At 39.9% G+C, this 22,485-nt stretch overlaps 2 protein-coding genes across 8 annotated transcripts in view; both read right to left on the bottom strand.

The window, feature by feature from the left end:
• Positions 1 to 9,671, bottom strand: part of abca4a (ATP-binding cassette, sub-family A (ABC1), member 4a) — a 31,843-nt gene extending 22,172 nt beyond the window's left edge. Inside the window, exons 1-7 of the mRNA XM_067485953.1 lie at positions 9,591 to 9,671; positions 8,935 to 9,028; positions 8,656 to 8,797; positions 8,356 to 8,495; positions 4,295 to 4,422; positions 3,555 to 3,752; positions 1,241 to 1,330 (exon numbers count right to left, since the gene is read on the bottom strand). Of these exons, the coding sequence (XP_067342054.1) occupies positions 1,241 to 1,330; positions 3,555 to 3,752; positions 4,295 to 4,422; positions 8,356 to 8,495; positions 8,656 to 8,797; positions 8,935 to 9,028; positions 9,591 to 9,656 (858 nt within the window). The 5' untranslated portion in view covers positions 9,657 to 9,671. The remainder of the gene's footprint in view (positions 1 to 1,240; positions 1,331 to 3,554; positions 3,753 to 4,294; positions 4,423 to 8,355; positions 8,496 to 8,655; positions 8,798 to 8,934; positions 9,029 to 9,590) is intronic.
• A 716-nt stretch (positions 9,672 to 10,387) lies between these two features.
• Positions 10,388 to 22,485, bottom strand: part of arhgap29a (Rho GTPase activating protein 29a) — a 35,887-nt gene continuing 23,789 nt past the window's right edge. For all 7 annotated transcript variants that reach the window (XM_067485946.1, XM_067485950.1, XM_067485952.1 and 4 more), the window contains 12 exons: positions 21,437 to 21,574; positions 21,159 to 21,349; positions 19,528 to 19,664; positions 18,701 to 18,829; positions 16,444 to 16,542; positions 16,008 to 16,171; positions 13,747 to 13,935; positions 13,415 to 13,552; positions 12,972 to 13,207; positions 12,591 to 12,894; positions 12,354 to 12,462; positions 10,388 to 12,182 (listed from right to left, as the gene is read on the bottom strand). In XM_067485946.1, coding sequence (XP_067342047.1) covers positions 11,254 to 12,182; positions 12,354 to 12,462; positions 12,591 to 12,894; positions 12,972 to 13,207; positions 13,415 to 13,552; positions 13,747 to 13,935; positions 16,008 to 16,171; positions 16,444 to 16,542; positions 18,701 to 18,829; positions 19,528 to 19,664; positions 21,159 to 21,349; positions 21,437 to 21,574 — 2,763 coding nt within the window. In that variant the 3' untranslated portion in view covers positions 10,388 to 11,253. The remainder of the gene's footprint in view (positions 12,183 to 12,353; positions 12,463 to 12,590; positions 12,895 to 12,971; positions 13,208 to 13,414; positions 13,553 to 13,746; positions 13,936 to 16,007; positions 16,172 to 16,443; positions 16,543 to 18,700; positions 18,830 to 19,527; positions 19,665 to 21,158; positions 21,350 to 21,436; positions 21,575 to 22,485) is intronic.

The raw sequence follows: 22,485 nt of genomic DNA, 5'->3' as shown, positions 1-22,485 counted from the left end.
AAACAAAACACTTCCACACGTACATGTACACATAATACCGCAAAATACACAGATACAGCAGAGCAGAGACAACAACAAATCTCCAAATTTTAAAACGCGGTCTCTAGAAAAAGATTTCTGCAAAGAAGTTTAAAAAGGTTTTCAATTTTAATAAAAATGAGGAAAGAGAGAAAAGGAGGGATCTCATATGTATTTAACGAGAATCCCCTACATCATCACCAGTCCAGCCAGCTGATTTTATCAAGTCATATTGTTAGAGATCCCCTGAGTGCAGTTAATGTGTTTAAAGGGTTGTGGTATTCAATAAATACTTCAGTATCGAGAAAGGTCCAGTTACTGGTAAACCAGTACCAATCAATCATCACCATGCACTGACCTCAGGTGACTTCCATTTCACTCATGGTGTGACTTCTAAATCAGATCGGCTTCATCTGTGATGGTTTAGGACGAGTTATTTAAACGGTGTCAGTACTCGTGTATTCATTTATTTCATGCTTTATATTTTTTATTAATTTAAATTACTTGGTAGAACATGAAAGACTCTTTTTCTGTAAATTCTTGTTGTAAAAGCTAAATTAGATTGACCCTGATACAATGTTCAGTTATGTCCAACTCTGTGAGTCAGAGCTGCAGTGGACACTGAACCATGCAAACTTTCTAAATGGTAAAATGGTAAATGTTCTGCACTTATATAGCACTTTTCTACCTATTGGCACTCAAAGCGCTTTACACTGCTTCTTATTCACCCATTCACACTCACAATCACTCACTCACACACCGATGGGGGAGCTGCTATGCAGCCTGCGCCACAGTCACCCGCCTTTACAGCTCATTTAGTTCGTGATCGAGTTATTACTGACTTCGATACGCAATGAGTGACTTCACTGAATAAATATTGTTGTCCAAGCAAAAATAATGGGTATAGTTTTAATGTTGATGAGACAAAGACATACAGAAATTTTCCTCTATTTATTTTATTAACTGTCCTGTGTGGAGGTTTCACCTGTTTTTGCAGCCTGTGTGCTGCCACCATCATGATGATGAATGTGTTACTGAGGCTGAATGGGCCTGGTCTGGGCTTAGCCTTCCTCAGACGCACTAAACGATGTCCCTCCACAGTCAGTGTTTGCGTAAAAACTCAGGCAACGGGAAGCAACTGTTTCCTGACTGCTAAAAATAGCATTTGGTGAACTTTTGAATGGAACTACATGGGGAGGGGGCTGTTTGGGCCGTTCCTTACCTCTCGCAGTTTGTCTGAGGCGGCAGAGACGACCCGTACCCAGAAGTGAATGTCTATGCCTCGAGAGTGATTGTCCAAAACGAGAGGAAGCTTTGGAGACACACACATAACCTTCAATGCATTTGTAACATTACTTAGGAAAATATTCCATTTCCCATAAACTGTTTCATCCTGATGATGGGGATGTTACCAAGGTGTTTGCAATAAAGCACAACTTCCACTGTATAAGTGAACCATAGACAGCTAATCGTTGACGAGAACAGGTTTTAGTGGTTCGAGGAGGAAACCTAAAATTGTCTTCCTCTTTCTTCTGTTACTGTAAAAGCTTCCCTCACATCTGCCTTCTCCTGAGGATCTGCTGCTTTGCTTTGCCCACACATCTTCCAGCCAGCTCACAACACAATGGGCTAAAGGTTCAGGAAGAAGCACAAGGCCAACAGACACAGAGCTGCCAGAGGAGACATCCTTCCTCTGTGGCATTTCTTCTTATCTCACTATGGGTGTGTGTGTCTGTGTGTCTCAGACAGCAAGAGGGAGAGTGTGTGTGATGTGTCTAAAACTGAAGCAGCCCGTGTTGTTGTTGCCACCTGTTTACTCTGTGACATGTCGTTACTAGAAAAAGCAGCGTCTCCTCACTAAGCTAATTACAGAAGGAGGCCAAGTCTGTCTGCTCAGCTTCTGCCTGTTGTTATCTTTCCTTTTCTATTGGAAGGAGCTCGTTGGCACAGTCTGGACATGGTCTAAATGTAACTGTTTGCAGACAAGTGAGGTGCTGCCTCAATACAACAAAGCCAGCTAAACAATTTTCGCAAATAACTGACACTGGTTCATTTTTGAAGGCATTTTTGATTCATTTGAAGTCGTCTGATTTGTCTCTGATTAGTTTGTTGTATTCTTCAATTTTCCTTTATTCCATTCCGCTGTAATACTGCTATTCTTATTATTCGAACTGAAATAATGCTGTTTCTAATCCAAACCCAGAGTTAAACTTTTTTTCTTTTTGGCAAAAGTGTTTACACTACATATGTAGATCATCATCCACATACTGTGGCACCACTCACCTGCTTTTCTGTGTTAATTTGACATAAAATGGGATGTAATCTTCATCTAAGTTATAATTATAGACAAAATGTGACAAAACAGCATGTGAACTGTTGTATTTACAAGAGCATTAATGTCATGTACTGAAAAGAGATGCACTGGACCATCTGCGGTCAACAGATACGAAATATAATGTTTACAGTCTTAATGTAGATGCTGCATCACCCAGCAAGAAGGGGGTCTCAGGCAGCAAGGCCCCAAATCATAGCATGCTGTGAGATGATGTTTTCTCTCTGGTATGAAAGTCTCCTTTTCACACCACAGAGCTGCTCCTTCTGCACCAATCCATTACAACAATGTGTATTGTGTTTGTCTCTGCTTGTGACTTTTGATTAAAAACAGACCACATTTTATGACCAATTAATGCAGGAAAATGATCTGTAATCGTTGGCTATAAAACATACAATCATGTTTTTAAATGTGGTTTTGTTAACACAACCACAGAATGATGTGTTTTTCTGATATTAGCTATATTTGTCCTATGAGTCATGGTCCTTATAAAATGTGGATAGCTCTTAATCCACTGCCTTGTCAGACTTTAAATGCTTCGTGTGAGGTGACTGGGACTGTTTGTACAACGTGGGGAGTAAAGAGTAAAAATCTAGACCTGAAACCACAAGGTGACTTTGAGAAATCTGCTTAAATTAATTAATTTCTCATGGAGACACATTGGTGTATTTCATTAAAATAGTAGGTTTCTCAATATTCTATAGCAATATAATAAACATTACTGTGAAATAAACGTGATATACACACTGTACATATTTTTACTATTTGCCACTAATCTCTTTATTAAATGACCTCACCAACCATACTACTGCATTATTTGGACACATACTGTGGTAATACTTTTAAACATGACATTCTTTTCCCAATGTCATATTCTAGAAGTCTTTTAGTTCCTTCTGCCAGCCTTAGTTTATTCAGCCTTCTTTGCTTAGCTCAGCCTGTCATGAATAGCATCTTTAAAATCAAATAACTTTGAACTTTTGAACGCGACTCACCCAAAAAACAGTCCAATGCATTGTTTTCCTTAGATTACTTAATTATAAATTTGGATCATACTTTAAGTAAATAGTCTCAGCACAAACTGTACAGTCAACTTACAAATGGTGATTATTTATATGAAAAAACAGCCAAAAATGTGTTTAGCAAGTTCAACAAGCTACCATCTGTATCAGCCTCCAATATCCCAGAATAAACAAGCACTCACCAGCCTGAAGAGCTTGAAAAGGTCAACATTGTTGTAGAATTTGTCCTCAATTATCTGCAGCCGTTGAGGGGTGAGGATGCACATGGCGTTGCGTACGGCGTAGAGTCCTCGGCGGCTGGGGAAAATCAGAAATCGCTCCAGCAGGTTCAAGCTGCAGGCTATGTCCTTTAAATGCAAGTCAGGGACCCCATGGGCAAACTAAACAAAGGCAGACAAGAGACCCGAGTTAAGGTGACGTGAGCACTGTCTCCTCTGTTTTCTGTTGGGTCAAGAAGTTTGCATCCACTTTAATAAAAAAATGTAAAAATAAAATCACTTTAATCAATTTCTGATGAAACACTTGTACTAAACGTGCATTGAATATTCTATTGATAAAAACCCTTTAACTCTTTTTGCCACTTGAAAATAAGAGGATGCAAACATTTTCACCAAACTGTGTACTATATTCCCATGCTGCATTTTAAATGGAATATTCTTCTTATTATTAATCTTTGTGGCAGGAGTAGTAGGATACTTAAAGACTTATTGATTCCAGTGTAAAGAGTTGAAATCAAATGGAGTATGGAATCTGTTTACTCTATTTACTCTTGAATAAAAATTCTCAAAAGCTCTAAATCTTTTTCATTTTAAATGAAAAAGGAGCAATACCCACTGAATGTGTCAAAAAATAAAGGGAATGCTACACTGTGAAGCCGACAACCCCATGGTGTAGGTGTGTGTTTGTGCGTGTGTTTGTGTACCTGTTCAGGCCTGATCTGAGCATTGACAAGCTGATACACCACAGACTCTGTCAGAGGAATGTCTCTCAGCAGGAATGACGTCAAAGTTTCATCATCCTTCAGGATCATCTCCACTTTTACCCCTCGGCCTGAGCAGGGAAAGAAGCCGTTTGTCAAAGTCAGTGCTTTTCAGCTTGTCCCTTCAGGGGCTGCCACGGTGGTATTTGTTCCGCACGTTGATCTTGCATGTGTCTTTATGCCGAGTGCCCTTCCTGCCGCAACCCTCCATGTTTACTCCAGGCTCGGGACCGGCACCAAGCTTGCCCTTGGGCAAAGGACATACTGGAGCCAAACAATCAATGTAGAGGTGCAGTATTGATTTTTTTTAAAAAGGACAGCCCTGATCTTTAGAATATAAGGGTACAGTATAAGTATGGAGAGGTTACAAACAGCAGATGGCAGCTCTGCAACAAATTGGATGCCGGCCGCCATAAAACTCCAAAGAAGAAGAAGAATGTCTCAGTGTCCACCAGAACCTGTGGCACATTAGGTTGAACAGTTACAGCTGTACAGCTTTTTCTAACTTCCGGTTTTAGGTGGATGTGAACTAACGTGTTCGTAGCAGTTAGTGCTAAACCAACAAGCCTTTTGTGGTGGACACGACAGTGGATGGGAAAGTGCGAGCACAGCTGGAATTCAAGCTTTTTCTGCATGTTTCTGATTGTTTAACGAGATTTTTGATCATTTCCTCTAATCTTACCATTAATTTACGGAGTGTTTTTATGCCAGTACCCGAACGAGCACTAATGTTGTCCAGTCGAGTTAAGAAGTAATTGTGACTTTTTCTGAGCTCAGTCTCTGCTGCAGTTGGCTGAGCTCTGTCCTCCCTCAGACTCAGAGAGAAGAAGCAGCTACACACGTTTATTTTCTTATTCGATATCTCAGTGGTGTCTTGAAGAATTCACATCTGGAGATTTCAGAATATAAATCTTTATATTTTCGTGCTCTAGCTAACCTGTAACAATTCAATTTGTGCACTGTGAGTTAAATTCCTTATTGTCCCAGGCATTGAATCTTTGTGTAACAATCATTTCCAGCCCAACTTGCAACGTGTTGGCGAACGTTTTGTAAATTGACATTTTTAAAAATTAATTATGTTGACACGTTGCTCCACCCCTGGTTCTGCAGTTGTTTAAATTCCTTTTTCTCATGAATCTACACTTAGTACCCCATAGTGACAAAGTGATAATGTCAGTATATTTATTAAAGATAAAAACAGAAATGACTTTGGCCTAAGTACTAAGACCCAGTCATTGCTGAGATGTTTCTAAGCCTTTTTACACCTAGAGACCACCTGACATAAATGTAATCGATTGGACATGATTTGGAAAGGCACACACTTCTATAGAAGGCCTGACAGCAATACTGTATCAGAACAAAGGTCATGAGGTCAAAGGAACTGCAGAGTTCAGAGAAAGGATTATTACAGGGCACAAATCTGAGGAAGGCTACAAAACATTTCTGATTCACTACAGGTTCCCAAGGGCACAGTGGCTTCCCTAATTCTTAAAAGGAAGAAGTTTGGCACAACCACGAGTCTTTCAAGAGCTGGGCAACCAGCTAAACTGAGGAATCAGTGGAGAAGGGTCTTAGTAAAGAGAGGAGACCAGGAACATGATGATCACTCTGACTGAGCTCCAGAGTTCTAGAAGGACAACCATAACTGCAGCAGCGTGCTCACCTTGCAACATGACAACAATCCTAAGCCCACAGCCAACACAACACAGGAGCTGGTCAGGGACAACTGTGAATGTCCTAGAGTGGCCCAGCAGAACTCTGGCTTGAACCCTATTGAACATCTCTGGAGAGGCCTGATAATCGCTGTCCACCGACGGTCATTATTCAACCAGAATCAGCTTGAGAAGATTTGCAAACAAGAATGGGGGAAAATCCCCATGTCCGGGTGTTCAACTCTTGTCACGTCATACCCCAAAACACTCTGGGATGCTTCAACAAAGTACTGAGTAAAGGGTCTGAATACTTATGTACATGTAACATTTCAGTTTTTCCGTTTTAATAAATTCACAGACATTTCTGAAATTCTGCTTTTACTTTGTTATTATGTAAAAAGTAAAGAGGGCCTCAAAACTCCCTGAATGAAGCGGCTTTTCAGTCACATGCTGGATAAACTGGATAAGTTGGAACACGAAGTGAATACTTTGTGGCACATACTCGGAGCATGCTGTGACATCTGCTGTGTTAAAATGATAAACACAGGATGAAGACACACACACCTCTGGATTGGCTCGTTATTTCCAGTTGCCCGTCTGTGCATGAATAAAGTTTGCCTTGGTAAATCAAATGCTAAACGTGGCCTCGACGTTTCAGAAGCTCACAGATGTTAGAAATCTGGAAATGTTCTAATAGTGCATTTACAGCCAGAGGACAAATTATGTTTTCAAAATGTAGTTGAGCAACATTTAATCAAAATGGTCATGATTATATCAGCAGAAACATTAAATAAGCTTTTATGACAAATGCATTTTTGTGCTTTCTGAATTTCATGGGAAAAAAACTTGTTCTACCGCATGAGGTGGTGAGAAAATACATGTTGCTACAACCAGTGAAAGTGAGGCACTATTTGCTGACACAAAAGTCCTTGGAGTAAAAGTAGATACACAACAGATAAAACAGATACTTTATGACCTCTCTCTCACACACACACACTTTTTAACTAGGACACTTCTTTCATAATTATTTTTAGCATTAAATAATAGTCACTATAATTTGCTTTTTTTGACAAACAAAAAAGACATTTTAGTGCAAACGTTCAAATGGTTCTTAAAATAATCTAATATAATTCAAATATGTAGCGTAAAGTGTCAAACATGATTCGCTCCTGACATAACTGAAGCGACAATCCAGTTGGTTTTAGCATAACAGAGATTATCAGAGTGCAGTGAACGCGTTTAAAGTATTGTAGTATAAATACATGTGTATCTGTAAAGTTCAGTTACTACTGAATCAATATCCTGAGCAAAAACTACAGAATGAAGACAAAACAAAACACTTTGTGGCTGGAAGTGAAAAGGACTATTTGACACTGACATTTACTGACAGTTTCACAAAAAAGAACAGAAAAAGTGGCAGATTTTTAAAGCTACTTGAGACATTTCCAAATGGGTTCAGTGCTGGAACTACTGCCAAAGGTGCATCTACTAAATACTGACTTGAGATGGGTGAACACTTATGCAATCAGGAGTCCTACTTTGAAACTTTTTGTCAAAAAAGCCAAATTACTTACCATACCATAATAATTCAACATGGAAAGAATTATAGGGGAAAACTTCCAAGAGGGGAAAATAGTTTTCATGGGTACTGTGACACATATCATAACATAACATCAGAAAGGTATCAGGTGTCTTTTTAACTGTTATTATAGGGACCACACACCTCACTATCAAGAGCCTTGAAACATGAGCACGTAATACACATTGTCATAAACATTTTCTGTACAATCAATGTGATTTCATTTGTGCCTTAGGCTCATGGGAACTTGTTCACTTATAGCTTATGGAATGTGGATCCATATCTCTGGTAACTCCATTAGTCCATTTATGTAAACTCCTCCAAGAGAGTGGCAGCATGGAGAGCAGCCACATGGAATCAATCATAGGCTGGAATGCACTCATCCCTATTCTATAAGGTTTTTTTTTTTTTTTTTTAGAAAATCTCGAAGTACTTACAGTATAAATGTACACATCACAGAATTGAACTGGGAATTGGTAGCTTGGTGCCCCTGAAGATCAGTGCTTGTGTGTTCAGTCATGAGGAGAGAAGCATGAATTGCTTTGCAACCAACCCAACAAACAGACTGGTGTTGACAGTAAGCAGATTACGTTACGAGCCTCCATAAGATTTAATCCTGTTATGAAAGCTCTTACTAGACAATCTAATAGGTCACAATTATAAAACCGTCCCTCCAGTGTGTCACTGAGAAAACCACCCAGAATCACCTCTGGAAGTGTATGTTTGCTTTTGCAGAACAACACGGTGTGTGGATGAAAGCCTGGAGCACTGACCTGAGACCTGCTCAGGGTGGGTGCGCAGTACGTCCATGAAGTTACTCATGGCGTTCAGCTCCCTCCAGAGCCGACCGAGCTGCAGAAATTGTGGATCACTCAAAAGAAGCTCGTGCACATCCGAGTAGAACCGAGCCAATCTGAGGATCACACATTTAAAACACACACAAGTCAAGCATTATCCAAAGGCATTTGAACTCTCTTTGACTCATTTTGATGCCATTACATAATTCTGCCTTTTCCTCAAAGATCAAAAGTTTGAAACATCTGTGTCTTAAATCTGCCCAGGGTGATGCTCACATGGAGTTGTTGTAGTTGGACACAAGGCCAGGAGATTCACCACGGGTGGGGTATGGGAAACATGGGTTGTTGCCATTACAGAAGATTCCCTGGATCCATGGCAGGACCCCTGTGGAGGGCATGGCCTTGTTTGGGAAATGGCCTGAGGGAGTGGAGATATTGTTGGCTTTCACTGCTTTTCCCATGTCATTCATCAACTTTTACTATATAAGAAAGACACACGATCACACATTTTCAGTCTCTTTGGACCCAAATGCTGCTGGGTTTTTTTTTTCTTACATTCATGCTGACGGTAGAGTGGGTTCACTCTTCGTAGCCACACCAGACCCATGAACAGCATGACAGGCCACATGATCTCCATGAAGAAACGCACCTGGTTAAAATACACAACAATAAATGCATTTACAAATCTGTTTTGTTTTTTTATTTTAAATCATGTTTTGGGGTGCAGCAAGTCCATAATCTATAATTAAGCGTGATAACAAGTGTCAAAGTTTTCCCTTTATGACAAATGCACGAAGTGGTCTTTTAGATATCAGGCTTCTAGTTTAACAATATGCTATCGAGTATTTGACATGATGAAATATATATATACTGAGTGACAGAGAATAAAACTGTTACTCTCATCAGAAAGCTTTTTCAACACTAGTACTTAGATTGTTAATCAGAATAAATGTAGTTTATTATAACATAATAATTGAATTTGGATATACCATCAATTTAACACATTTATTAACATTAATAAAATAAAAACAACCAACTTTAAAAATCACACTCAGTATCAGTATAGAAAATGCTACTTTCGGACTATAAAAACCTTTCGGTAAATGAATTAAATCATCTGGGAAAAAAACGAGAGCTGACGGAAACGTAGCTTACGGCAACTTTCCTCAAGACAAATGAGGTGTAGACTTGATGAATGAGAGGATTCTTACCCTCTGCCTCCTGCGGATGGTCCAGTTCTTCCACAGCAGGAGTTTGACCTGTCTTCCTGCCCCCATGCCTCCTTTGTTTTCCCCCCTGCAGGGGCTAAGCAGCAGCCAACAAACCTGTATTTAACCAGCCCGCAATACAGTAATGAGCTAAAAGGAAGCCGTTTTATGCGTTACAGCCTGTTCGATAGACAACAGACGTGAAGTTGTATTCGTTATGGAGCTACAGAGCTGAGTGCTCCATGGGAACGACAGCTATAGCTCTGTAATTAGGTCAATGAGCTTAACACACTTTCATATAGCAACAATTACAAACCTTTTAACGATCTAAACAAAAAAGTCAACATCACTACCCAACTAACACCAAATATTGATGCCAAACTAACTTTTATCTGAGTCATTATTACTATTACTATTGTGGCCATATCCATAATGAGAATAAGAATTATGAATAAATTCCAAAGCACATCGTGCAGAATAAGAATCCCTTACCTCAGAATAACACTTGCAGCGTAGCCTCCCCAGTAAATAAATCATAGCACAACATATTCTACAGTGGGTTTCATGAGGTTGCTAACACAGCTTGTTTCCAGACCTTGTAAATAGTTAAGCAGATTGTTTTAATCTCCTTTCTCTGTGTGGGCGAGACTGTAATGTCTTTTATCCGCGTGTAGAGGCCTACGTGTCCTAACCACCAGGCAACTGTCAAACAAAATGTCCATTTTAATTACAATTACATGAATTATTATCAAGGAAATAATTCTATGTCTCATTCAAAGAAAGACAAAAAAACATCACAATTACAAGTTGTCAGATATATTTTAATAAGTTACAAAAGGGTGGTTGCTTTCCTGTACCTGTTTTTACACTGAATCTTTCAACATTCTGTCAGCCTGGCACATTATCAGGAAAACCAGATACCATTTAAATAAACAAAGCTGTAAGATTTAGGTTATGTATATAAGCAAATCAGTTGTAAAAAATAAAAATAAAAAATTTAAAACACTTTGGCTATTAAGAAATGTAAATGCTGTTTTAAAATAACAAAAGTAATAATACCATGATAGAATCTTGTGGCATTTTCAAAAGCTTTTCACTTCAGTCTGATTTGACATCATACAAGTTCAACAGTATAAAAACAAGTAGATTTATACCCTTTGCAACTACTCATTGCAGCATGAAACAAAGGTCAATATATTGCTTTACACACAAGCTAATAGCAAAATGATTAATTATAACCTAAATGTAACAGTTTAAAACAGTCTCAGAGTGGGTAGAAACTGAGAAACGATTTATGGAACAATATTAAGTTCAGTAAGTGCACCAAATGCATTTTGTTCAATCTGTACATGATCTGAAGTCAAAGATAGTTTTTGGTATATAAACATACAAAGTGAGACTGTAAGAACTATACAAAATATTCAAATAAAATGTAATTGCACTGTTTGAGACGATAATTATAAATATTCTGACCAGCTGCCAGAGATGATTGAGCAAGTGATTGATAAATGAAATATTGGTGGTGTGTTCACAATATACATCATTTAAGTGCCTCCTGTTTTGTCTTTTGAGGACCAATGGATTCACGACACAGTCATAGTACATCTGGAAACTGTCTTTGCAGAATCTGGCACACACCACCTCCGAGAGCCAGCGCCTCGCAGAATCACACAAAATGAGCTTCTCTGTGTTCAATTTCTTGGAGGCGTCTGGGTCTGAGTCTCTGATACACTAGTTTTGCCTGGTTTTGGCCCAGTTCCTCAGGGCTAGAGCTGGGAGATGTGGCTGCCTGCTCAGCCACAATGTCCTCCTCAAGAGGCTCATCTACAGACACTTCTAACTCAATTCCCAACTCCTCCCCTTCGTCCTCTTCATCGTCGTCCTCCTCATCCTCTTCTGCGCTGTTTGCTAAGGTGCAGTTCTGCACTGCTTTAGCTTTACACCCTGATGGGGGTTTGTAGAAAGTTCCAGGGGGAGGCTGGAGAGTCCTGGACGCCCTGAAAGCTGTGGTGACAGGGCTGTACTTGCCTACATTGTCCTCTCTTCTTAAAGTCCTGCTTGGTCGCACTGCGACAGTGTAAGGTCTGTTGGGGTAGATGGTGCTAATAGTGTCCCCAGTGGTTTCAAGACAGAGGCTTGACGGCACAGAGGCCGATAGGCTGACATCCACTGATGCGTTCTCTGTGGGTGAACTGGCCACAATTCCAATGGATCTAGAAGCGACATTGCGCTTGTACTGTTTGTCCCAAGTTCGGCGTAATGTCTGAGTGTCAATGAATGTTCTCCGATAGTGTGTAGACACTCGCATTTTTATATTCTCAGTTTCGTCCACTTCTTTGATGGACTGGTCACAGCTTCCTCCTTTCCTGACATCTTGGTCAGCTTTGTTCCGAGCGTTATTCTCATCGACTTGGCCTCGGCCATGAACCCGTTCAGCGGGCATGCTAGCTGGCCGGGAGGACAATTTGTTGCGGTGGTGTCGGAGCTGGACCCTGGCCACAGTGATGTGCTGAGAACGGCAGAGTCCTCTCTCACCAGATTTTGGGACACTTGATGATAAAACTCCATTGATGGTCTCGGAATCCTCTTCATCCGCTTAAAAGGGAGATTAGAAAAAGTTAAACATTTACATAACATGTAATTTAACGTGGACTTTTCATGGCATTCACAGACACAAGCCACAAGAAAAAGAAATGTGATTCAGTAGTAATACTGGTGTACTAATACTGCTTTCTGCAGGTCATATAGTTCTTTGACAATACTGACCGGGTTCAAAGTCACTTCCGTCAATGCTTTGCATGGTCTCCTCAACCTCCGCTAGCAAGTGGGAAGACGGAATGATGGAGGAATGCCTTTTATACACTTTAGAGCTTTGCTGAAATGGTGAAGCAGTCCACAACAGAAAAAATGTAAATGAACAAGTTTATGTTACATCACAAATGGACAAGCTCTGTATATGATTTTGGTATTTAACATCTCATCTTTAGCATGAAAACTAATTACCTCCTTAATATCTCCCAATGACTTTGAGTGCCTGCTCAGCTGCTGTTCTTTCTCCTGTTGGGTAAGGCGGGTGTGGGCATCAACCTCTGTGGGCGAGGTGCCACTAAGTGGGCTCAGGGGGGCATCAAAGACCATCTCATAATGTCTGATCAGGAGCTCCACAATGAGTGCCTGATAAGGGTAATCTACCAGTGAGGAAAGGGAAACTTCGGCGTCTGCTTGCCTCGGCTTGATCAACGTCGGTCCAAAGATGATACCTAGGTTGCTGGCAGTCATCTTATTCTCCTCCGACCGCTCTGTCACACTGGAGAGAGAAAAACATTAGCTGGAAATAATCACTTAAAATGGTAATTTCTAAGTTTTTACAAATGTGAGACTTACCGGTGCAGATGCTCTATTAAGAACTGCAGTGTTTTGTAATGAGCTGGCGGCAGCTGCCTCAGCAGGTCCTTGATTTTGAAGAGGACCCGGTTGAGTTCCACGCTAAACTGGGCTGGGGTCACTGGGGTTGGACTGAGCCGCAATGCCTCCAGTTCCTCCACAATAATACTTTGACTTTCCCTGGCCAAGCCGATAAAGTCGTTATAGAAGCGGAACAGGATGAGTGGCTCTGGAAGCTGCCAGGAGAAAGCACGGGTGAAAGAAGTTAAAGAAACGAGACCAGGAAGTTGACTATCAACACAGACAACTGACATATGCAAACAAACGCAGACACAATTAGAAATGGGATGATTCCTTGATTTTGTGTGCAGAGTACACTTATGACCGGACACCGGTTAATATGGTGGTTATTATGTTATGGAAAGATTTCAAAAGGAGTCAACCTGTCTCAGGTAGAGTTTGAGTACGTTGCTGATGTCGTGGGGATAAAGGTCAGAGAGCTCCACCAGATCTTTGCCATTTTCAAACACCTGACACAATTTTTCCACCCGAGACTTGGCACCATTCACACGGTAGATTCCCTGCATAGCACAAAAACAAAACGCACTGAATTTGGAAAACTTTTTATGCAATTTGCTCCATCAACCAAACTGTTCCACCAAGAGAAAACCTCTGAAAAAGAAACAAACAGTCTTTGTGTTTTAACATTCTCTACAGTTATGCATTCAACAGCAATCAAACCAATAAATTCTATACCAAATAAATCTGTCTTTACCTTAATGTTGAGTGCTCTGTTCTCAATTTCGGATGTACACTTCCGTATGATGAAAGGGATTCCGTCCTGACTGTTCTTAGCTGCCTGTGTGAAGTCAATGCCGAAGAGGTGAAGCCTCCCCTGGAGCTTCTTGTGGCCACATTGGATGGCGAGAGTTTCCAAACACTTCTTGTGACAGGCCAGCGAACACTGTACACAAGCGCACATATCTCAGTTACGTAAAAGGGCTTAGAGAGCAGCATTCTGTATCAACAAACAGCTGAAAGGTAGAGATTAAAGAGATGGATGGAAAGGAATCGTAGATTATTCTGCTTAACAAGAAATGTCGCTTCTTAAAATATTCTTACCCTTTAACTTTGTACATGTTTTATTGTGTTGAAGGTTTAATTTTAAACGGCTAAAATAGCAATTTTGACTTTGACTCTATACTCAATAGCCCAAAATGACAACGAAGGGAGTTCACAGACACTTCCAACCCAATGTGATGGAACATGAAATGGAAGGAGGAGACCTAAAGTTGTCATTATTGCACAAGGGGATGCTACAGGTTATCGAAATAGTAATCACTTTTTGATTTTTAATACATTTTGCCAGCAAAATGTGTAATCAAAGTAAAATCAAAACAGCTTGGAAACAAACTTTCTTGTGGTTGTGACTGATCATAAACTAACACTGAAACAATTTTATGACTTTATTATAGGAGAGAAGTTGTCAGCAATCATTTATAAACAGTGATTAAATAAAGTATGAGGTCAGTTACTTTCTTGCTTATCTTACTGTGTTTGTGTTGGTCGACCTTTACCCTGAACGATAAACTCAATAGACTGATTTCCATGTGACATCACCAACGACCCAGTGCTCAGTTAGGACACTTCGCATGGTTACTGTGTGTTCAATGGTAATTAATAAATTAATGAAATGAAGAGTTTTATTTTTGCATTAGCTGTCAGATGATAGAGGTAGATGGTTTGGTATCTGATATTGTTCTTTTAATAAGGAGACTTAATAAAGAGGCTTTTTTTCCCCCAAGAGGAAAAACATAAAAAGTAATAACTTGCTGCAAATACTGCCTTCTCTTGATCTGCGACCGATTCTTAATATGGACAAATTATTGGAGCAACACTCCAGCAGTTTGCTCTGTGGTTATACGCGTTTGCGTTAACATAGCACATGCAGTATGTAGTATATTTTTGCAGAAAAAGCAGGATCTTCATACATGCTGATAATAGAAATATAAAAACCAGAATTAATATTGAAGCTAATTTTACATTTGCCATGTGGCTTGTTTCATTGTGCTGTCATCTGATGAGTTTGCATACACATATACATTTCTCTCTACCTGTGGTGCCAACATTTTACTTGGGCTCATGTATATGTATTTGCAATAAATAAATAAATACAATAAGCAAATATATATTATTTACATAATAATACAGATTTTGACAGAAAACTTAACAAATCCCCCTCGTTAAAGCATAAGGCAACAGTAGAGAGGAAAAAAACTCCCTTTAACGGAGGAAACCAACCCCAGAATCAGGCTCAGGGTGGGCGGAAAAAAAGAAGCAACAACAAAACATTGGGCATGTTGGTCGGGCCAGTAACTGCATACTGAAAACACACGGCTCCAAAGCCAAAGATGCCTTTTTGCCTAGTTGTTTATATTCTTTGACTTGTCGACCGAATATTGTTGAAATTGTATTATGTGTGATGACTGACTAAAAGAATAAACAAAACAATCTCGCAAACTAACTTGAATTAAGACCAGAAACAGCCGACAAGTGATACTTTTTATCTACAAACCACGTAAGATGAACTAATTCCAGTAACACATTTATGTTCTCATTTATGTCAATTTCTAACAGCATTACATAAACTTTAAAACATTTTTCCAGTAACTCTTTTATTATTATATAGCTCATTGTATCTATTAAATATGGAAATACACTGGATCTATAATAAACTCGTGAGGGGGCTCCTCAATAGACAGACAAAAGGACTTTAGTTTCCACTGCTCGTTCCCCGACTGAGAGCACTTGGTGGTTTCGGTCTCTGAGGAGAATTTGTGGCCAGATTCAATGTTTGCCTTTTAGTCAAATGTTTTGATGAGGGCAGAGGTGGTATCTCCTTTGTTTTAGTTTGATTTCTGCTCACTGTGAGTCATAAAGAAGCCATTGTGAAGCTTTGGCAAAGTGCATCTTAACACTCCAAACAGAGTATCATGGTCTCGTTGTAAAAAGAGAATGACTAGAAACCAAGGTTACCTCCTCACACTCGGCTCCATGGAACACCACCAGGCCGTCACACTCTCGACACTTGGAGGGTGCTCGGAGCTTCCTCAGCTTGTGGGTTTGAGCTGCCTTGGACATCTGGGTGTTTCTAAAGGGACCCGGGGAGCTGGCTGTCTCTATCACCATCTCGTTTAAACCTGCAGAGGGAACGAACAAAGACCATTCGAAGGCATGTCTGTCCCATCCGTTGCACACTTCAATCCTAGTGAAAAACCTTGTGCTGCTTATGCAGAAAGAAGATAGATTTTACACTGCTCGAAAAACAAAACTAGTTTCATGAACTAATCTAACCAGAACAACAATACTGAAAATAACTAAACATAATCATGCAAATACTTTAACTATAACAGACAAATTTGTGTGATACATGAGACAAAGTGTGGACAAACATTTCCCCAGTTTGACTTACCGTTGTCAGAGGGCGAGGGAGGCTCTCTGTCATCCAGGTCATCGGCAGAAGACATGGTGCCGGTGGAGGGGGTTCGGGGTAACCTCCTCTTGAGGTCTCCTGTACAAAAAGACAGCACAGGCCAATAAGTCCACATCTCCACAGTCACATTAAATCATTTCTTCCCTTTAATTCTGTGGTCGACTTCAGTGGTGCCGATGAGAAAAACTTGGACAGCTTTCCGAATTTAATGCTCCAAATAAAAAGGTGTGGTCAAGATGTTGTTGATATCCACGGCCCACTCCAGGTTGGGTGAATCCCACCTCCAACTGGCTGATCAATGAGGCCTAATTGTAAGGATTTTCTGATGAACCATTAAGGATCATCAAGGATAAAGACTAACATTGTTCACGCTGGGGGATGGTAGGTGGAGAAATGACAAACATTTGATATACAGTATTGTTTATCGTTGACTAATGAGCAACAATCCTCCACCAGCTACATTCTAAATCCTTAAGTCTTTAACAGAAATCAGTGCATTAGTGTTTCGAAAAAAAGGATGCTCAAACGTACTGAGGTGGTAGAAGGACACAAACTCAATACTCAAGTAAAAGTGGGTCAGGTTGAAATACTAAAGGTTAAACATAAAAAGCACACGTATCACCTCTAAGAAAACTGTACTTAAACGCAGCCTAAGTAAAAATATATGCCTAAAAAGTACTCCACTACAAGTAAAAGTACAAATTTAAATTCTTTACTTAAGTTGAATTACTAAGTACATGTTGTAAAATGTACTTTGGTAAGAAGGCGATTTCCCTGTGCATCGATCTAAAGGAAAGGAAGCGATTTAAAATAATATAGTAATTTAAATATTGTTAATATAAACGTTGAAGTCTAGTCCAGATTTAGTGAACAATGAAAAAAATATTAGATAGAACCACATGTTTTTCTTTCATTGGGAGTCCAGTGCTACATTATCTTTACATTTTCTGTGGCCATTCTTGAATTCCTCATTATTTCTCTTCAGATTTTGTGTACGGGTCCCATGTGTGCACACAGTCCTACAGTCTTGTGCCCTTTTATGGGCATGCGACAGCAGCTACAGTACACTTTCAACATATGAGAGCGAAGGGATCCTCAAAGGAACAGTCGGCAGTTTAACAACATATCATCAATTGAATATAGACTTTTCTCATGATTAAAGTTAATAAAAAAGGAAGATTTTAGAGAATGATGCCCAAAGATCAGTGTTCTAGAAATCTTTTGGAACAAAAAGAGCAGCAGGTAAAGGTGGAGCTTATTTGATGCACTAAATATGTTCCTTATCAATAATAATTCATACATTTTTATTAGCTGATTAGATTTCTATTAAGAATCTCAACTGAAGACATTAACTAAAACTGTCAAATAAATGCAATGAGGTAAAAAGTACAATATCTCTCTGTTCTCTGTTGACTGTAGCAGAGTACAAATAAACTCACAGTACCTCATTGTAATTAAAGGACTTGAGTAAAGGTTTTTCATTACTTACAACCTGTTTTAAATTCCAGATAATATGTGTGCGCATTGCATGTGTTTTGCAGTTGTTTCATTTGTGCCTGTCAAACTGTCATCCTGTAATTAGTCAAAGGGAACATGTAGGTTCAGCTGTGAAAGCTTATCTGTGGTGAACACATACCAAAAGCATGGACTGAAACGTTTGTCTGTAATCATTTGACGGATCCTGAGTTGTACTTGTTTGTGCAGGAACATTACTCTGTGACACATATGTGCTGTTGCACAGCAGCAAAAGAAACACTGACAGAATCCCACCCCCGAAACCCCAATTGCACCAAAGCCACTACTTTCTGTCTTTATGTACATTGCGCACACTTCGTATTTAATGCAAAAAAAAAAGGTGTGGATGCCCCTGTGGCACCCGAGGCAGTCACCACTGAGGAATGCTCTCCCTGTCTGTTATTTTCAGTGAGGCTTTACTTCATGAATGACTTACAACTGATAAGCCTGATGTCTGTGAAAACACAGAGGCTTCAAACAAGTAAATGTATTTCCATTTCCTCGAATGCAAATGTGATAGCTTGCAAAGATTTGAGGGAAATAAAAAAATAAAAATAAGCGGGACAATTCCACTGAACTGACTGTTGCTTATGATTGTCTCTAATCTCTAAATATCCTTTGTCTTATGAAGTAAACCAATTGATGATGAAATGAGGTGCAGTAGCTACATTCTGAAGCAATAGCGTGGTTGTGTGTCTAAGAATGTCTCCACAGAACCTACCTGGGCTTGCAGTGGGCGAGTCCATGGACCGGGACTCGCTGCTCCCTCCAGCACTTTCTGAGTCACTGCACATCCCTCCTCCCTGACCAGCTGTAGCCCAGGGACGAATTGGGGCCTGAATTCGAAGAACTATAGAAAAAAAAAAAAAAAAAAAAACATTTCAGTCATGATTTCAATTTCAATTTATTTATTCTGTTCTTTTATATAATGTAGATACTGTGACAATACTACATAAATCTCTGGTACTACAGTATGACCCTTTGTTTGAGTTAATTGCAGGCCTACAGGCCAACAGGTTTTCCTGTTAATGTTAATGTAACATTCTTTACCAGAGCTGTAAAACAACACATTCACGCGCGCACACACACACACAGAGTATTAACACCTAATCAACCTGCAGTGTGATGGCCGATTTGCATCTATCAGGCTTTAGTACCACTGATCTATTGAGATCACTACTATTACTGCCATCTTTGAAGCTAAACGAGCCCATTAGCACTGATAAACCCATTAGTCCACAGCTTCATGAGACGACCTGGGTGGATCCGACTTGCATGCATAAGTACAACAAAACAAAGGGACATAACAACACAGGGACATTGGCTACAGTTTTAAGCTCCTGTAATCTTCACCTCCCACTTCACGTTTGCTTCTTTGGTTTTGTTATTCACAAAGCCTCACGCCTACAGTGAAGTAAATTTGTAAAACTGGTAAACAGTACTAGAAACTAGTCATATCAGAAACTTCATTCAATGTTTCAAAAGCTCAAATAATAAGAGACACTCTATAAAAGCATCAGCTACTACGAAGAATGTAGATATGCATACTTTGGATGTCCGTGCTGCTGTTGGAGCATCTTTCTGAGATTCTGCCATGTTGAGCACCGTCCACGTCATCGCTACAGAGTACGTCGGAGGTTACAGGCGCCTGTGACCCACTTAGTGAGCACTTGTTGAAAAGCCCCCTGGAAAGGAAAATGATAAAATGAACATAAGGGCTGAAGGCTGAAACCGAGATACGTCTATGATGTAAACATTGTATGACTGAACTGGACATCACAGAATCAGTAACTGGTTTTACTGTTAGAAAACTCTCGTTTGGAAATGAAGAAACATGTCATTTAGTGGAAAAGAACTGACAATATTGATATAATTCTGTAATATCATACGATCAAACTTGTGTTTATCCAGTGGTGGTAAGTAATTTTACTCAAGCACTATACTTAGGTGCAAATTTGAGGTACTTGTACTTTACCAGAGTATTTCCATTTTATGTCACTTTTACTTGACAACAATTTAGACAGAAATATTGACTACATTTATTTAAGTGCTTTAGTAACTATTTACTTTTTGCAGGTGAAAGTTGTTAAAAATGTTCAGCTAAGAAATACTGATATATTATTATGGATGAAATACAGTACATTACATAAATTATAAGATCAGCGCTACCAGGGGCTGTTTTTGTTCCACATCAATTCTCGGGTAACACTGATCTTTGGTACCGATTACTATGGGCCTATATTGTTTTTGCCATAATGCTCAATGTAGACTACTGAATAATCATGAGATCAGCCCCATGTTCTCTTCAAAGACAGCTGTTAATTAAAAGAGAACAATGATTAAATAATTCCCATATGCTTTGGGAATGGCTGGAGAATAAACAATGCCAACAATTGTTGGTAAAACTATCCCAAAGTATCTGATAAAAACACAGTATGTAGGTCAGTGGTCTATATTTAATCTTCTGCTGACCAGTGGTGAGGATGCATATGTGTGTGTGTTGCACTTCCTCTCTCCCAAAATGAATTCTTTTGATCACGGGGATTAGAGTTGGGGTGGGGGTGGGGGTGGAGGTGGAGGGAGAAAACTAACAAAAGCACTCTTATTTCCATCTATCTGGGGTGTGTGAGCACCAACCTGTGTCAACAAAATTCTCCAGAGGAAACTCTCTGGGTGCTAAAAATTACTTACATAAAAAATATCCCCCCCCCCCCCATGTTTGTCATAGGTTAAAAGCTACGGAAAACTTGAATCCCACTGCCCCGGCCCCTCTCTCTCTCTCTCGACCGCAGTCATTTCCGCAGGAAGCCCCTTGGCAAACCCAATTGTTTTACGCTTTCCAAAACAAGCTCTCTTACTCCATTGCTCCTCCTCAACCCTGAGCTCTCCATTAACCACAATTTTCACAACCACTCGTTTACCATAAATACGTAAACCGTCCTGTTTCCACAAAATCCTATGATGCAAATCTGACATGTCGATGCACATTCAGTTAAAAGTTGAATTTTAACTGAATGTGCATAAACATGTCAGTTTAATTCAAAAGCAATATTCTAAAAAGCTTCTGTAGATTTATCATAGGAAAAGGGGTTTGATCAGATCAGACAACCCCAGCCTTCACATTATGGTGGAAGTGTTCGGAGATTACATCACCCAGCAACAGTATCCTGAAGTCTCACCCTGAGTTTTGTGTGACAGCTGAATCAAAAGAGTGGGACTCCAGGCGAGGCCCATTGGTGGGTAAAGTCCTGACGAAGTCGATATAGCGCTGGCCAGGATCATACAGCTTGGCATTTTCACACAGACTCTGATAGTTAACTGGGAGGGAAACAACCTGGGCCTGCTGGAGTTGGAACCAGTTAACTGTGACCTAAAGGAAACGAAACATTATCATCTTGCAAATACTGAGACACAGTTAGTCTAAACATTTAGTCGAAAACATTGAAAGCAAGCTTACAGCCTTAAGGGTGAGATCACACTGAGAGACCATCTCTCGGATCTGAGTGATGATCACGCTCTTGGTGTTGGCCAGGTCCACTCTCTTCTCTCCAACGTCAATCTGACAACCTTTACAGTGCTCCCTGGCCTCATCAGCCTGCAAACAGAAGAAACTTTAATTATTACATGGATGGCTCAATATTGAGCTTGCTGACAAAAAGGCCTAATTCCTGGCATTTAAGTAAAAATATGCAACTCCTGGGGATCAAGGTAGCTGGGACACAAGGCACCTGGGGTGTCAAATACTGACACTGTTTCAAAGCTTGTAGCATCTCATAGGTCTGCATAAGGTACCGTTTCTTATGTGTGAAGAGAGTGTGTGACCTTGTCTGATTCGTTAGAAGGGCAATGTGTCATGAAGTGCTATGTGTCATGGGAGGAGCTGACAGCACTTCTCCACCTCGACAGTATTTACATGCACTTGAGCAACCGGGTTACTGGGAGAAATCAACTTTTTCGGATAATGTGTGTGTGTGTGTGTGTCGCAGTAGAGAAAACTATGACTTAGAGTTCTATGAGGACCTTTGTGTTAAATTTTTGTGTAGGATTAGTACTCAACATGATCAGACTGTTGAGGCAGCATCACCCATTAATGACCTTTCATTCTTTCTTTCACTCAGCTGCATGTTCCTGTCTGCAGCCTTTTGTTACGCACATGAGCAGTTGGAGAGAGATGATTAGAAACCTGGTTACGTGTATTCACGGCAAAGAAATCAGCGCTCTCCCACAAAAATCTACTTGGAGAAAGCCGGCTTCCCTGATTCTAAACCTGGACTTTGGAAAAAAGCTTTCGCATTTACATGACGCTTAAAAAACATTTAAAAAATACAAAATAAAATCAGCTTTCCAGAGAAATCTGGTTACTTAATTCCATGTAAATGCACTCATTGTAGCTGGTCATCATGGGAAGGCCACCTTAACACACAGCAATAATAAAGGGTATCGAAAAAAATATTATTATTTTTTGTCTTTTCGGCTCATCCCGTGAGTCCAGGGTCCACACAGCGG

This window comes from Channa argus, chromosome 19 (assembly GCF_033026475.1).
Source record: "Channa argus isolate prfri chromosome 19, Channa argus male v1.0, whole genome shotgun sequence".
In the NCBI taxonomy this organism is placed as follows: Eukaryota; Metazoa; Chordata; class Actinopteri; order Anabantiformes; family Channidae; genus Channa; species Channa argus.
The sequence above is the reverse complement of the archived record's forward strand: the minus strand, read 5'-3'. Positions and strand labels throughout refer to the sequence as shown.